This window comes from Macaca nemestrina, chromosome 6 (genome assembly GCF_043159975.1).
Source record: "Macaca nemestrina isolate mMacNem1 chromosome 6, mMacNem.hap1, whole genome shotgun sequence".
Taxonomy (NCBI): Eukaryota; Metazoa; Chordata; class Mammalia; order Primates; family Cercopithecidae; genus Macaca; species Macaca nemestrina.
The window spans coordinates 33,912,788-33,931,015 of NC_092130.1; the positions used below are offsets into that span (position 1 = coordinate 33,912,788).

Genomic DNA, 18,228 nt, shown 5'->3' on the forward strand with positions numbered 1-18,228 from the left:
AATTTGGGTCTCACTTATGAAAAAATCTTAACATAATAAATATTTAAAAACATGGTATATTCTCTACTTATGAATAGAAATATATTTTTATAAAGATAACATCAAATTCTAATGAAGACAACAAACATATTTACTACAGATATTTCCTGAGGCAAAATTATTTTTAATTTTAAGGTAACTAAAAGGGTATGAATATTCTCAGTTTTATAGCAAATGACTGAGTTTATCAACTCTGAATGATTAACTCAAATATCCTTATACCCTTTGTTTACTCTTTTCCTAAGAGAAAGCAAAGCTCGTCTACTTTTTAGAAGACAAACCAAGATTTACATTTTTTACAAGACAGCTAAATAAGCTGGTAATATATAAGTAAAATACTATTAAAATAAGGATATGTGAATCAAAACTGGAAAAAAAAAAAGTCCTCAAATCCTATACTAAAATTTAAGTTTCAGGTAGTTATCTTACTTCAATAACTTTAAAATGTATACTATACACATGTATTCACACACATATACTCACTAGCATGCAAGCATAATCACATCACTTTACACATGGAAATGATTTTTTTATATTTAACTTAAAAACACACATCAAAAATAAAATTAAATGTTATGAATATGAGAATGAAGTTGTTTACACTTATTACATAAATTAAGATACAAAGTGATCTGACCTTATTTGTTTTTGTGAACCAAAGAAGCTAATACTACAGGCAATTGGGAAAATTAAGTGTTGGCCAAATATGACAACTGCATTTATACTGCTCATTAAAAAGAAAAAATCCACTTACTTGGGCAAAAAATAAATAAAAGGATAAACAACAACATTCACTACCATGCCAACTTACAGACAAAACAAACTAAGATGGTTTTAAAAATTACCGGTCTTGGTGGTAGCGACTGTCTTTACATACGGGCAGCTGACTATTTGCATCATTGCTACACCTGTAAAATGGATAAGCAAGCATACGTTGGAAAGCTGCCATTGTATGTCGGCTACCACTGGGATTCAGGGAAATAATTTACCACTACAATTTAGAATGCTATTTCCAATGAAAAAGACCAAGAATGGAGTAAAATTTCTTTTTGTTTGACATTTTGTGGGAAGTGCTGCCAAATCCAATGACACTAATTCTAAATGATAGCATCAATTACCTTTTTTATCAAACCAGCTCTGAATATATTGAAGGAGTCTCAAGAGTTTAAATTCAACAAAAGAAAGCCCCTTCATTACACATACATAACAAATTCTCAGGTGGGTCATTTTCCCACAGGACATCAAACCCATGCTGCCATTGCTCAGACACCAGTAAAAGGCAGATGCAGCATGACACCGACAAGACACTTTCTCTATGCTGCTGCTAAGTTGAAACTACATGCAGGAGCTGAGGCATGGAGTACAACCATGCAGAAGTAGAAAAGGAATAAGCTAGGGTTGGTGAGGAGAGGAAGAAAGTAAGGTATGAGATGGATCCAAATATTCCACTGCAAACAATACTTTAAATAAAAGAAAGGCAAAGATGAAGAGGAAGATAGCATTTCACTAATGCCAAAATATCCATGTTTAGTGCCTGCTCTATGGAACCCCATGGGCTTGGAACACTGTGGAAGCAGGATAAAACATTAAGAAACATTCAGCCCCTTTAATACCACTAATGACTATATGGGCTGATAGCTGCAAAAACTTCTATCATTTAAGCTGACTAAAGAAGTAGTAATTGTATTAAATAATGAAAATTATGTACAGTTCTTAGAAGAATGAAGACTCATCATGATGCATTACAATGGTGACTTTTTAAAAAGAGAATGAAAAGCTGGAAAACTAAGACTGATTAACTGAGGAAATTAAAAACTTTTAGAGGAAAAGGCCAAAGTCTGAAGAAAAGTATAGGGTCAATAATTTTTACTTTTTTATTTTTTTCTGCTGAAAAAACTAAGCTTAGTTTGGTACCCTGTAAAAATTAAAAATAGTAACAATAAACTATTTTCCCCACTAAAGGACAGGGAAAACATTTTTCCTACCTCTGAGACTAAAAGTAAAATTAAACTCCTGGGTTTGTATAAAATTTAACTATGTTCACACACGCAAACAAAAATAGTGTCAATTATTGAAAAGTACCTTTATTTCTTAATTACTATTTTATATAAAGAATATTTAAAGTAAACTTTCTATTAACTTTTAAACTAAAATAAAAACACTGGATGAGGAAAGCATGCTGAATAAAGTTATATGTATAATTTTATTTTCCCTAATCTTGAAAGAACGCAATGGAAAAATTCATTTGGTTAACGAAGTTACAGCATGTATTAAGTTTAATTAGTATAAATACCGCCATCTGCAGAAGCACTGAACCTACTAAACTCAGCACAGGAAATTCAATTCTTATGAACATATGAACTTTACTCTTAAAGATGTTCTCCAAAACTGCCTTCCAATAAATAATTTTAACTATACAACTTATGCAGAAGAAAATCAAATCTATTCATACGTAGGCTTAACCACCATTATTGAAAACCAGTTGGGCTAGCAGAACTCTTCTATTTGACTATCAACATACAGACCATATAGAAAGGTCCTGTGTTTCTTCTCATGCTAAAAAGATACACTGAAGTTTCTCTCAAGGTGATTACATGCAGATTGTGAATACTCACAAAATAAAAATCTAAATTTTTAACCTTTTTTTTTAAAGGGAGCATTTGTTCAATTTTCCTACAACTCTGTCCTCAAATTATCATCTAAGAAATGAGAAAATTCCATTCAGGATTCTGGATGATTCCAATGTCACTGACAGTTAAGTTTCTTAAAATTCCAGATAAAATTTTATAGTTTTAGAAGTAGAAATCCTATAATCCTAGACCTATTTATGTCCAAACTCCACTCCCTACTTTTGTATTTTACCTAATTCTTCCACTCCTTCCCTTCATCTTGTTTGACTATCCCTTCCTCAATCATCCTCACTGAACCCAGACAAGGCTATTTCAAAAAGAAATTAAGCCTCCAACACAAATTACATACAAATCCTTCCCGTTCACTTTATTGCTGAACTGAATTAAAAGAGAAAAACCAGGAGACACAGATCTCATTGTTTGTATAACCAAAGATTTGGGGAAGAGAAAAACAAGTCTCCTTTGTCCTTGTTTTTTACTAAACACCTTGTAGGACTGAATTAAAAGGGAAAATGAGAAAAGAGAACAAATATTAATACCAAAAAGTCTTAATAAACAAACTAATATTTGATACTAATATATCACTTTTTTTTTTGCGATGGAGTTTCACTTTTGTTGCCCAGGCTGGAGTGCAATGGTATGATCTCGGTTCACAGCAACCTCCGCCTCCCAGGTTCAACCAATTCTCCTGCCTCGGCCTCCCAAGTAGCTGGGATTACAGGCATGCACCACCACGCCCAGCTAATTTTGTATTTTTAGTAGAGACGGGGTTTCTCCATGTTGAGGCTGGTCTTGAACTCCTGACCTCAGGTGATCTGCCTGCCTCGGCCTCCCAAAGTGCTGGGATTACAAGCATGAGCCACTGTGCCTGGCCTAATATATCACTTTATATGACACTCACTCTCTCCAAAGAAATATTAAGACTATCCAATTCAAGTCCTCTTCCAACCGACCCCCAAAATTCCCTAATGGCTGCTGTTTATTGAATGCTTTCTACTGCCAAACTTCACAGGTATTGCTTCATTAGGTGACTCAAATGGTCACCACCACCTGTCCAAATTTTTTTAATGATGGAGCAAGCAACAGGGGAAAATATGACATCAAAATGAAGCTAGAGCCAGAGGGATTTTATTGCGAGAAACTTCTACTTTCTATAGTAATAAATTTTGCTGTTGTGTACCTTTCATCCATTAGTCCTAATTAAGAACCTCTAAAGAAAAGCAAAAGTTGTTCAAATGACAGCCTTTCAAAATACTTAAACAACATTACCATGCTACCTCTCAATCTTCTCTCTACAAAATTAGCAACCCCAGCTCCTTCGGATCACTCAGAATCCACGATCTGGTCTTAATACTGTCCTTAACCCTAAAGCAGACCAAAATTACAAAAAGAGGTTGTGACAAATATCAAGCTATTCTCCATCTATCATTTAGTTTTCCCAGAAAAATTACATATAGAGAAAAGTATCCAGCTGCTTGTCTTAAATTTAATCTAGAAAAGGGATAATCCCTAACAGTAGAAAAAACATTTTTTGTTTTCTTCTTTGTAAACGATTTGAATTTCTTAAACACCACATAATGGGCATTTAATTATCTAACACTACATCAACAATGTATAAAAGGTTTTCCAAATCAAAAAAATACCTGAAATTTTTAGTTTCTTTCTTGACAAGGTATATCTGAAGGTGTCCTTTTCAGAATGGTCACAAAGAAAAAGACAACCAGTGCAATAGTGATAATTAAGATGTATGCAAATCTAAGAAACAGATGCATCACAACTCTATTCTTACACAGAAACAAGTATAAAAAAGTAGCAATAAGTGGGTGGAATGTGAACTTGAGAGATAAGGCACCTAAGTTCTATTTGCCTTTGCCACAAACTAGCCCTGTGAACCTGACCTCTCTAAGGTACCAAAACTTTCAACTATAACACAAGGAGAATGAACCATGGATCAAGGATTAAATGTGTTTGACAAAAACTAATGCATTCAAATTTGGAATGCCCAACACTATCATTTTTAAACCCTGTGGTAAGAGTTCCACTCCACAATATTTCTTAATTCTTTCTCAGAAGTTTTAATGACGTCTCTTAAGACAATATAACACATTAATTCACCATAACAATTTAAACTTTTAAATTATGCACATTATGCTTTACTTCATAACTGTTACAAGGGAACCTTCTAGTTCCTGTTTTACATGAATTGTTTTATAGTTAAGTCACTCATATTTTCTTAAATTCTTAAAATTTCTCAGCTTTTTCTTAATAACTAAGCATAGTTATTAAGAGCTTACTCTCTGGATGTGGAGGGCACAGGCTCAAATCTCAGCATCATCACTTATTAGTTATGTGATGCTGGGCAAGTAATTTAACCTGTCTGTGTACCTATCTCATAAGATGGTTGTGAAAATTAAAGCAGTTAATTCATGTAACGTGCTTACAACAGTGCACTGTACATAAATCACCCAACTTGTGTAGGCTACTGTGACGTGATTTCTCAACTTCATAGACTTAACCCTTCAAAAATATTGCATTTAGAACATTATTTACATGAAAAGATGATCATTTTTAACTCGTTGAGGGCATTATTCAAAATAAGTGTAGCTTTAAATGTGGCTCTAATTTTAGGACATGTAAACAACAACAAAAAAAGGACATTTACCAAAACTTAAGAGAAAATATTGCAGTTAGCCATGAATCTTTCAAAAACGTTTCAAACAGGTGAGATTCAAGGCAAATTTCAAACGCAACAGACACATGAGAACAAACTAACTGACAATATGAAAACATAGCTGGAAAGACTATTATAATCTGTTGGTTTACCTGGAAGTGGAATTGGCATGCCAGGAAGGGGAACACGAAACGGAGGTACCATTACTGGTGGAAAAGCAGGTATTGCTGTTGTTGGCTGAGGTACTGAATGAGGAACAGCAGGAGGTAACGTCTGAGGGTGCGGCTGGGGAACAGTTTGCACAGGTGTAGCTGTAGGAGCAGGAGTTGAAACACTAACTGTAGGCGTGGCAACTGAAACAGCAGAACTTGGGGTCTGATCTTGTGTTGTGGGTGCTGATAAAAGATAAAACAAAAACATGTATCACTCCTTCATAAATCATTTTACTATATTCATTCATTCACGCATTCAGTAATTTAACTATTTAAGGGACCATTCTATGCACTGCAAGAAATCTGTCAAAAGGTCTCATCTTCGAGAAGCTTGAAAATAGTTAAATGAAATTTACAAAGTAAAATGTGATAAACATATAGCAGTATAAATCAAGACCCAAAGAACATTTCTAACTGTGAGAGGGTATAGAAATTATATTGGGATGCTGAGCCTTGAAAAATTAAGATTTCAACAAGGAAAATAGCAGGAGGGGGGAAGAAGAAAAAAATAAACTAGTGAGAAAAGTATGAATAAAGGCAAAGGGTAAAGAACAAAAAGGAATTGTTTAGAAAACTGAAGGCAAGCAGTTAATGAGTGAAACAGTAGGCATACCAACAAAACCATGTGTGGCTGGAAAGGTGGGCCAGAAGCAGAAATTAGCCTTGAACAAAAGGCTAAGGTGTATGCCCTTAACTGGGTAGGAAAAGGGCAGAACTGAAGTAATATAGAGAAAATGATCTAGGAGAATACAAGCTAAAATACATTAACAGTAGTTACCCTCTGTGTATGCCTCTTTCACATTTTACTATTAATATATATGTTTTGTTAGACTTTGAACTTTTTATAAGAATGCATTCGCATTATTTGTGTGACTTCGTGAAGGTAAATGGGGTATATAGAAAACTAAAGGTTCCTATACGGAAGAGTAACAAACAGGTTTCATTTGATGAATTAACCTCACAGATGCATAGGAAGAAAAGAATAGAAAAAGATAAGCAAATAACTAATGACTAACTGGATATGAATGAATGGAATCAAAAACAACTCAGGTTTCTCTCATTATTTTTAAAAAATGAAAAAAACTGAGGTTTCCATTGTGAGAGACCAGGAAAATGTGAAATTCCGGATCATTTGGGGTCTGCTAACACATTATTTTTAAATATCGAAAATAAAACATTCTATCCCTAGCAATTGCATTTAAAATCAAACTAAAAACTAAAATCCTTATTTTATACTTTTCAAAAAGTTTCAATTCTCACATGTTACAAAACAATTTTGTTATTTATTCATAACCCGTCTAGTTCCAAAATAAAATTCATTTTGGTAATTCATTGGTAACAAATACTTCATCTTTTTTTGATGTAAAGAAAAAAATGTCTACCTATATTGGACTAAGAATGAATTTGTCAAATGAAATAAAATGAAAACAGTGCTTTCCCAATCTTTATACCAATTTTGTTCTAAACAAAAGCACACTGTTTAATACAAACCACCCAATAATCCAACTGACAACAAAATCTGTCAGTATTTTTTTCTAGCTTCTAATAATGAAAAACTCACTTAGGCTGGGAAGATGTGAGCAATTTCATACTTGTTAATGAGGGACTCACCTTGGCTAAATAGACAGCAGGGCCAAACAAGTATCTTCAGGGGCCCAGGAATGAATTGTTGGTCTAGCATAGACCTAGCCTTAGGGTACAGTATCATATTAATATAATTTTATAACAGTGTGAAAAATACAAAGTACATGCAACATTTGCCCAGTCCCATACATATACCATTTAGCATTTGTAATCCACTATAATGGCTGAAAACGTATCTAGTCATTGTTCCCAACTTCCCTGAGAAGTAGGATTTCTTCATCATTTTTCACAAATTTGCACAAACTGAGTTTATGCTCAACTGGGATTAAAATATATTCTTAATTTTTAGTCCCATTTACCCCATAGATCTATATTGTAGTTCAGAAAATTAAAACTTAAATATTATTATAGTATTCAGATAATTGCTAAAATTGTGATCCAAACTACTATAGTCAGGAAAATAAATAAGGGCATCAAATTTCAAGTGGAAAAGAACACAAATGGAGATGACAAAAAAATATTTCTTCAACCCATTTCTCTTACTTTCCAGCACAGCATTTTCTGAATTTGATTAGTAGCCATGAGTCATGACAGGAAAAGAACAAAAGCAATAAAATAATGGGAAACTGGGAGAATGGTATCTAAGGCTTCAGTGGGTAAATTCCTACTAACTTCATTTGCTAAAGCGACTAGTGAAGCACTAGGCCTCAAAATACACTAACCCAGTCTCAGATCTTAACTAAAAAAGACAAGTGACTATATATAATAAACGGAGAAATATTAAGACTGCAGTATGACAACGCTTTATGATACTGAATCAAGTAAAATAAAAACAGACACTGGAATATGTAGACATCAAAATTGATGTTTAAAAGCAGTAAAAAGAATATGATTTTGCTATTTTATATTTCTGGGAATAAAGTCCTCCAATCACTGAAGAATAAAGCAAAACTGACAAACAGGACAGAAGACAGCTATGAGCTTACTGACACACCACTCTGAAAACAGAAATGGACTACATATAGTATGGTTAAGTTATCTAGCTAATCACTTTTCTTAAAACAAAATGAAGTACTACTATTTCTCCTTTCTAAGAACGCAGGAAAGACAATTTAAGCAACACAGACCCTCCACATAAAACTACATTGCTTTTATTAATCCCCTTCTCCCATTACTGCCACAGGTCCCCCATAAAAACTGGTAGTCTCCTGCGTTGCCAGAGGTTTGGGAGGCACTAAGCCTGTAAAAAGGTAAAGACCCTTAACAAACTAGCTAGTATGACTGTTATACTTTCATATCAAAATTCACCTTAGCTACAAAAGCAAAGACTTGTAAAACACTATTCACATTTTCCTGTTCAGTACATTTCCCCCACAAACTATCTAAAAACCATTGACAGGATCTTTAAAGGCTATCCCCGTATTATATGTACCTTACTTAACTTCTTCAGTTGCTTTTTATCAATAAAATAAATTCAAATTTGAAGCCAATGTGAATTTCTCTCTTATACGTATTTCTTACACACTAATAATTCCCAAGTCCCTGAAGTAATCACAAAAAAACCCACATTTTTTTCTTGATTCTTATCAATTATCCTGGTAGTAAAATAATACAAATTATAATCAAACTGTAGGAACAGCTGTGTATCTTCAGACAAGTGTCATAACAAATAATCGAATTTTTAAAAATCATTATTTAAGTACTTTTGGACTTAGTCTCAACCTGCAGAGTAAGGAGTAATATTCGTATATTAATACAAAAAGAAAAAAAGAAATAAACCTCCCAAAAAGAAAGCAATATTTTCATATTAATGACAATCTTTTAAGCCAATTAACAGCTGTGTCCCTCTCTTCATCCCTGAAATCTGCTATTAATCAACTCTCACCTTTTCAGAAAAGATCTATTCTTTGAGCCTCTGTGAGTTTATACCTGAAAATTCTCCTGCCTTTCTGACTGCTGCCTTCTACGGCAACTCCTCAATTTACCTACTCGCATCCCAGTCTAGAAACTACTCTAAAAGAGATTACTGAGAAGTTCCTAATAAACCTCCCTGATTTCATCACCACCCAAAAAACCAACACCAAAAAAACTTGCAAAATACTGCATTTATACAGACCCCCGGTACCTGTCTTACCTATTTGCCTAGTTCTTAAGACCCTTCAAAATAAAACCCTCTCACCTCAGAAGTTTCCTAAAAACCCCATAAACTACACTTATCATTTTCCTAACCTTTATTCATGTTGCTTCTCCTATCTGAAAATCCTTTCCTTACCTGTGAACCTACTTAAACCCTACTCTGTTTCCTTCATGATAAATACCCATATAGTCCACCCACTCGTTTCTCCACTTCCCAAATTCTTACATCTTTTTCACTGTATAGTTTTGCACACCAATATCTAATTGTTTCACATGTGTTACTCTTGCCTCCTCGATTAGGAACACTGGAAACTCTGTAAGGTAGGGACCAAGACGTACACTTACTTTGCAAGCCCACAATGCCCGGCATTACTATTGGCCAAGCGGAACAGCTAACTCTGCACTTTCTCAACTTAGCTTCATGAATTGCAAGTGGGCAAATACTTCCTCCTATTAATATAAATTCCTGTTTTTCTCTAACCCAAAAGTTTTAGTGCCAAAAATGTACTTTAAATAATTCTGGTATTAAAGGATAATACCAGAAACACTGGGATCAATATGAAATGTAGTCCCCTACTGGTTCACCTCTCTAGCCCCTATATAAAAACACATGCTGGGTGGTACTCACTTGATACTGTCTGCGCAACTGAAGTAGCAGTTGTTGTGGTAGAAGTGGTAGAGGAAGGGGTGGATGACGACGTTGAAGTGGATACTGCAGGTGCTGGGCTACTGGTCGTAGGGGTGGAAGCTCCAACTGCTTGTGCTTGTACTTGTGCCTGGACCTGGGCCTGGACCTGAGCCTGGGCCTGGGCCTGAGCTTGTGCCTGAGCCTGAGCTTGTGCCTGGGCCTGGGCCTGCGCCTGGGCCTGGGCCTGCGCCTGGGCCTGCGCCTGCGCCTGCGCCTGGGCCTGCGCCTGGGCCTGGGCCTGCGCCTGGGCCTGAGCCTGAACCTGGGCCTGGGCTGCAAGCATAGGTGTCAGTTCTGATTGCTGAATAACCTTAACTCCATCTGGCTTGGTCCATGCAGATTCACGTGTCCGAGCATTATAATAATAAACCTGCAGTGGAAGCAAAAAATCAATGGTTATCATAAAATCTGTCAATTATTATTAAAAACAATAATGGAACCATATTTTATCTTTAAAGCTATTTAAAAATAACATAGGGCCAGGCATGGTGGCTCATGCCTGTAATCCCAGCACTTTAGGAGGCAGAGGCAGGTGGAGCACTTGAGGTCAGGAGTTTGAGACCAGCCTGGCCAACATGTTGAAACCCTGTCTCTACTAAAAATATTTAAAAATTAGCCAGGTATGGTGGCAGGCACCTGTAATCCCAGCTACTCGGGAAGCTGAGGCAAAAGAATCACTTGAACCCAGGAGGTGGAGGTTGCCGTGAGCCGAGATCGCACCACTGCACTCCAGGCTAGGCAACAGAGACTCCATCTCAAAAATAAAAAATAGCCAGGTGCAGTGGCTCACGTCTGTAATCCCAGCACTTTGGGAGGCTGAAGCAAGCAGATTACCTGAGGTCAGGAGATCGAGACCAACCTAGCCAACATGGTAAAACCTCGTCTCTACTAAAAATACAAAAATTTAGCTAGACGTGATGGTGGGCGCCTATAATCCCAGCTACTCGGGAGACTGAGGAAGGAGAATTGCTTGAACCCAAGAGGCAGAGGTTGCAGTGAGCCAAGATCGCACCACTGCACTCCAGGCTGGGTGACAGCACAAGAAGCCATCTCAAAAATAAAAAAATAAAAAATAAAATAACTTAGGGCCAGGCACAGTTGCTCACGCCTGTAATCCCAGCAGTACTCTGGGAGGCCGAAGTGGGTGGGATCACCTGAGGTTAAGAGTTTGAGACCAGCCTGGCCAACATGGTGAAACCCTGTCTCTATTAAAATTACAAAAATTAGCCAGGCATGATGGCAGGTGCCTGTAACCCCAGGTACTCAGGAGGCTGAGGCAGGAGAATTGCTTGAACCCAGGAGGTAGAGGCTGCAGTGAACCAACATCGCACTACTGCACTCTAGCCTGGGCAACAGAGTAAAATTTCATCTCAAAAAACAAAAACAAAACAAAACAAAACAAAAATAAGTAATTCCACCCCACAGCCCAATTTTCTACAATGAGCACATTGTATTTTTAACACCCAAAGGAAAACCCATGTTATATGCAGAAATTTAACATAACAGACCTGAGACAGCTATCCGTAGAAAGCCCTGCTGGCCCTTATCTGTAGTCTGAGAACTTGGATTTCAGGAGGGTTGACATTCCCTTACGGATAAGAATGGCTCGATGTGCCTAAACCAGTTATGCAAACAATGCAGTATATGCTGAACACCTGCTTTCCTTCTAGGAGCCTGAAATTTAGTATGTGCTAGGCAGATGGTACCAAAGTGACCAGAAGCTTCCAGAATCACAGGTAAATGTGTGTTAGCACTCCAGGCAACCTTATATCTGCTGCACAAAAATCGAATCCAGTCAGCTTCTCCTGGAGTCTTACCCCATTTCCCTGCTTACCCAAGGCTCATTCTTAATTGACAATATCACTGATCTCAATCTGCCAGAACTCTTTTTTACTCCTCTGTCAAAAAAATGACAACTTAAATTATATTTTATAATTTACCTTTCCATCTGGAGTTTTATTTTCAACCCATATCTCCTCCGTAGGAGGTAGTGCTGGAGTACCAGGAGCAGTCACAGGAGGCATTCCTGGTGGAAACATCATACCCGGAGGAGGAGGCATGGAACTCATGGGTGGAGGCATGAAAGGTGGTCTCTGTTAATTCACAAGGACAGTAACAGTCACTTTAATTACTTTTCCTTCAAATTATTACTGAATTCTACTCAAAAGTAAAACACTGTAAGAGAAACTAGTTTTATAGTCTATTCAAATACATTCACCTGTCGTAGAAGCAAAATGTCTGCAACAAAAATTACCGAACTAGAAAGAAACACATCAAACTACTAATAGTGGTCAACTGTGGGTTATAACACCGTCACTGAATTTTGCTCTCCCCTTTCTATATGTTCTGCTTTTCACACACACAGCGCTGGATTACTTTTTTAAAAAAAATTGATTTTTATATACTGTTTTAATACCAGGCACATCACTGTCTCCACAGCTTCTTGAAGAATCCTTCAAGAAAAAGTTTTCACTGCACATAAAAATGAGTTTCAAAATTAAAAAATTGACACTATGACATTATAAAAACATTTTGAGCAGGGATTTAAAAGATTTCCTCTATAATCTATAAGTAACATTAAAATTCAATTATCAAAAGCACCTTAATCTGGATAATGGAACTCAAACTATGCTAATAATGTGAAGCTGTACTTTACTTTCCTAAAAATTTCTTTCCCATACTCCTATCTTTCAGTATCAGTTGAGTATCTTTCAGGCGTCAGCACACCACATCTAAGTTACACAAAATATCTATCCCAAATGTTTCATGAGCCTTTGGCTGAAAATCACTTGGACTTAATAAAAAGTAAAGCCACACAATTATTCAAGACCGAGAAAGGCATGACAACATTAGAAAGTATCTCAGCACAACATTTGATATATTTCAATGAGAGGGTTACATTAGTTCATTACATTTTATAATACTCCACAAGTAGGTTTAACTCTTAAAGGCACAAATTAGAACAAATTCACATGTTAAAGATTATACCAGAATAAGTTAAAAAGCTATTTCTTATTCTAACCTTGAAGCAAATATAAAACCATTTAACAATGTGTTTAAAGGAAGGAGAGGCTATTCGTTATTTGGAAGGCCATAAAATTATTCAGCAAAGTATTAAAACCTGTCTGTTTCATAACCACAATCCTATCTAAACAGAGTTAACATCATTTAAATGGCACATCATTGTCTTCTTCTATTTTTAGTATAATTCATTCTTCACTGTCTAAGCTAACGGAAGGCAGATGATACCACTATATTTATTTGGTTTCAGAATTATACAGGCTAAACTAAGAAAACATAGATACATACTCAAATAAAAAAAATACAATCCCAAAATGAGACATTCGAGAGTTGATACCTTCATGACCTCACTTCAGACAGCAAGTCTGGATACAATGGAGAGGGATATATGCCACAGGTTAAAATACCACAAGTGTTTTTATTTAAAGAAATCCCCTAATAAATCTTTCTCAAAAATAGTAAGATAACCCTACTTTTCCCCGCAGGGGAGAAAAAAAATTCTACTGTGCTTATAAAATGTGTTTGCTGTCACTTTCCTGGGGACAATAACTACTCAGGAATATATATACATATATTTTTAGACTTGCTGGCAACATACATCATTGAAAACAAATTTTCTCCACTCAAAAATATCTTAAGATTTCAAACTTCATTTTCCACAAAGAAGATGTATTACTAAAGCCAATTCACAGAGCTAAAGGTAAGTAAAAACTATTGACTCCTGGTTTTATACATACACTTCTCTATCACCATTTAAAGTTCTATTGTGAATTTCCTTAGTAATTACTGCTACCACTAATTTAGAAGAAACATATTAATATATGGATCTTCTCTTTAGCTCCCATTTTCCTACAAACTGAAACTATTTAAGAATATAAGTTTTTAAGTCAAAACCCATATATAATATTGATAATGATGCTAACAAAGAAATGGCAACCTCTACATTCTTTACCTGGAGGTGTGGAGGGCCCATAGGTGGAGGTATCCCTCCTGGAGGAGGCATTGGCGGCATATTAGGATCAAAAGGAGGACGTCCAAAGGGGGGCCGTGGTGGTGGTGGAGGGCCTCGCATCATACCAAAAGGTGGAGGAGGTCGCATCAGAGGTGGTGGGCCTCGCATCACTGCATTTGGTGGGGGAGCCGGACCTCGGAACCTCAAGGCCTGCTGTTGGGCCATCCTACATGGGAGAGCAAGGAATAAATTTTTCTTTCTTAAAATTACAAAAATGTAGCTACTGATCTCTAATTACATCAAATTTAAAAGGTTCTTAAGTCTAACTGGAGTTGGAAAGTCATCATTTTGCAACCATCATGATAAAAACTACATCAATGGGCCGGGTGCGGTGGCTCATACCTGTAATCCAGCACTTTGGGAGGCCGAGGGAGGATCACCTGAGGTCAGGAGTTCAAGACCAACCTGGCCAACATGGTGAATCCCCATCTCTACTAAAAACACAAAAATTAGCCAGGTATGGAGGCGCACGCCTGTACTTCCTGCTACTGGGGAGGCTGAGGCAGGAGAATCACTTGAACTCATGAGATGGAGGTTGCGATGAGCCAAGATCATGCCACTGCACTCCAGCCTGGGTCACAGAGCAAGGCCCCATTTCAGAAAAAAAAAAAAAAAAAAACTTACGTCAATGGATGATCTAGTCTGGATGAATGATCAAGGGATGCCGAGTCTAGGCAAAAATTTAGACAAGGGGGTTATCTGGATGATCTTAAAGTTTTCACCCACATGCTGCTTAAAGTTGCAAGAAAGGATGAACAAAACAAAACACTCTAGGTAATAAGGAAATTGGGTAATACCTGGACCCAGTGATCAAAACTAATTATCATCTAAGAAGGACAAATAATGTGTGACTGAGAGGGATACAACATCACCTATTCCAGCCAAAAATGTATAACCTCAATCTAATAATGAGGAAAATATCAGACAAACTCAGAATAAGAATAAGGAATGTTCTTTCTTTTCTTTTTTTTTTTTTTTTCGAGACCAAGTCTCACTCTGTTGCCAGGCTAGAGTGCAGTGGTGCAATCTGGGCTCGCTGCAACCTCCGCCTCCCGGGTTCAAGCTATTCTTCTTCCAACTAGATGGGACTACAGGCGTGCGCCACCATGCCTGCCTAATTTTTTTTTTTTTTTTTTGCATTTTAGTAGAGACAGGGTTTCACCATGTTGGCAATGGTCTTGATCTCCCGATCTGCCCTCCTTCGCCTCCCAAAGTGCTGGGATTACAGGCATGAGCCACAGCGCCCGGCCAGAAGGAATGTTCTTTCTATTAAAAGGGGGATGTGTATTCTTCAGAAATGTCAGTGTTATCCATAAAAGACAAAGAAATGCGTGGAAATGCTCCAGATTAAAGAAGTTTAAAGAGACACAATAACACAATTTTTTTTTTTTTTTTTATAAGAGACAGAGTTTCACCATGTTGGCAAGGCTGGTCTCGAACTCCCGACCTCAGGCGATCTGCACATCTCGGCCTCCCAAAGTACTGAGATTGCATGCATGATCCACCACACTCGGCCAATAACAACACAATTTTAACTCTAGATTGAATTCTGTAATAACAGGAGGAAACGCCATACAGGGCATTACCAGATCAACTGACAACACTGGAATATGCACAACATATTAAAGTATTATTACAAATTTATGAAGCTGATAATTAGGCTGTAGTTAAGTAAAATAGTATCTCTATTCTTAGAAAATACTGAAGTATTGAGGGGTAAAAAGCCATAGGTACACCTTACCCTCGCAGTTCAGAATAACAAAGAGGAGGCATGTGTGCACGCAAATAGTAAAGCAGAAAAGGTAAAATATTAACATTGAATACACTCTAGCTTTATTTTTGCGACATTTTGTAAGTTTGAAATTACTTCCAAACTTTTTAAAGGGGGCAGGGGGTAACTTAGGACATGATCAGTAGTCTCTATCTAAAGGGAAAGCCTTTCCCTGTAGGGCACACTACCTCACCACCTCTCACTCTCAACACCCTATGTATTTTCTCCACAGCATTTAAGCAAATAAGTAATGTCACATGAGATAGTATTATCTATCTCTTCCCCCAAGTGCTTTTGTAAGAGAATTATTAACTCTTAAAAGTGCTTACTATGAGCAAGGCAGTGCTTACTCTAAGCTCTTTTCAAATATTAAGTCTTTTAATCATCAAAACAACCCGATGGATACTATTAATCTCAGTTTACAGATAAAGAACTAAAGCAAAGAAGTCACTTGTCCAAGGCCAAACAATTGGTTCAGTATTAAAGCCAGGATTCAGGTGGCCCATGGTGGCTTGTGCCTGTAAACCCAGCACTTTGGTGGCCAAGGCAGGCAGATCATTCAAAGTCAGGAATTCGAGATCAACCTGGCCAACATGGTGAAAACCCATCTCTACTAAAAATACAAAAAAAATAGCTGGTATTGCACGCCTGTAATCTCAGCTACTTGGGAGGTTGAGGCAGGAGAATCGCTTGAGCCCGGGAGGTGGAGGTCACAGTGAGCTGAGATTGTGCCAATGCACTCCAGTCTGGGCAACAGAGCAAGGGTCTGTCTCAAAAATAAATAAATAAACAAAATAGAGGATTCAAACACAGGCAAATGCCCCTTTCAGAGTAGGAATTCTGTTCACTCTTGTATCCCTAGCACAGAGATTTGTACATAACAGGGCTCAATAAATATTAATATCAGTATTTGCTGCATGAACCACTGAATACCTAGGTGACACTGTACCCAAACTGACTACCTATCATGGTATTCCCAGTAGCTATTATACATCTACATTATACATAAAAAATCTACATTTCTGTCCTCAAGAGAGGAATTAACATTTATATTCTTTACATATTTGAAAAAAATCATTCTTATAGTCTCTCCTTACCAGGCTCTTTCAACTTTCTGACATTTTTCAACCCTCTGCTTATAGATTACCCTTTCAACTTTCTCTAAATTTACCACATCATAGTTCAATTCTGAGACACATCAAAAAAAACCTAATAAAGAACCAATTTAGGCCAGGAGCAGCGGCTCATGCCTGTAATCTCAGCACTTTGGGAGGCAGAGGTGGGTAGATCACTTGAAGCCAGGAGTTCGAGACCAGCCTGGCCAACATGGCAAAACCCTGCCTCTATTAAAAATACAAAAATTCACCAAGCGTGGTGGTGCACGCCTGCAGCCCCAGCTACTTGAGAGGTTGAGGCATGAAAATCACTCAAACTCGGGAGGCAGAGGTTGCAGTGAGTCAAGATTGCACCACCGCATTTCAGCGTGGGCAACGGAGCAAGAATCAAGTCTCAAAAAAAATTTAAAAATTTAAAAAAAAAAAACTAATTTGCCTTCTGGACTTGTTTACAATCCTGGCATAACAAGGATTACACCAGGATTGTAAACAAGTCCAGAACTACTATACCAAGTATATTTAATCAAATTTGCAAATGATCCTACAATCCAAAGGTTAGAAAATATGAGTTAAAAAGGAATGTGGGCCGGATGCCACCCGGTGGCTCACGCCTAGCACTTTGGGAGGCCAAGGTGGGTGGATCACCTGAGGTTAGGAGTTTGAGACCATCCTGGCCAACATGGTCAAACCCTCTCTACTGAAAATACAAAAATTAGCCGGATGTGGTGGCACCTGCCTGTAATCCCAGCTACTCAGGACGCTGAGACAGGAGAACAGCAGGAACCTGAGAGGTGGTGGTTGCAGTAAGGCAAGATCACACTACTGCACTGCAGCCTGGGAGACAGAGCAAGACATTGTCTAAAAAAAAAAGAAAGAATATGGATTGCATCAAAATAGTCAAAAGGTCTTTTTCAAATTATATGCATCCCCAAAAGACAGAGGCCACTGTTACTGAAGGAATGTCCAATCTTTCAGGGCAAAAAAAAAAGTTGACCACCAAGGAAAGACACTCTGTTTCAGGCTTGAGAGTTAATAACGTACCCTACTCTTAGATTTTCTTTCCATCTGCCTCTCCTTTTTTTCAAAAAGTCTACAGTATTCATTTCTCTACAATTTCATACTTCCTGGTTACAGCTTGAAGTTAAGTATTTAAGATCCAGAACCATAAAAAAGCTCTGTTAGGACTCTGTCTTTTGTTGTCAGGCTAGTTACGTAATTTCTGAGTCTTGAGTTTCCTCAGATGTGAATGAGTGAGGAACAGAAAAGGTATCTGATATCTCTGTTCAATGAGATAATCCCAGTGAAACATTTAGAGTGGTACCTGGTACATAGTAAACTACTTCAACTAT

General features: G+C 37.2%; 1 protein-coding gene across 12 annotated transcripts in view; it reads right to left on the bottom strand.

The window, feature by feature from the left end:
- Window positions 1-18,228, bottom strand: part of LOC105466921 (transcription elongation regulator 1) — a 64,063-nt gene that overhangs the window by 42,296 nt on the left and 3,539 nt on the right. For 8 of the 12 annotated variants that reach the window (XR_011624602.1, XR_978516.2, XM_011716139.3 and 5 more), the window contains exons 2-6: window positions 13,934-14,159; window positions 11,901-12,053; window positions 9,901-10,330; window positions 5,493-5,735; window positions 885-947 (exon numbers count right to left, since the gene is read on the bottom strand). Coding sequence is in view for 8 of the 12 variants with exons in the window: in XM_011716139.3 (XP_011714441.2) it covers window positions 885-947; window positions 5,493-5,735; window positions 9,901-10,330; window positions 11,901-12,053; window positions 13,934-14,159 (1,115 nt within the window). In the remaining 4 variants the exon portion in view is untranslated. The remainder of the gene's footprint in view (window positions 1-884; window positions 948-5,492; window positions 5,736-9,900; window positions 10,331-11,900; window positions 12,054-13,933; window positions 14,160-18,228) is intronic. The other 4 variants (XR_011624604.1, XR_011624603.1, XM_011716141.3 and 1 more) reach the window with 1 other exon arrangement.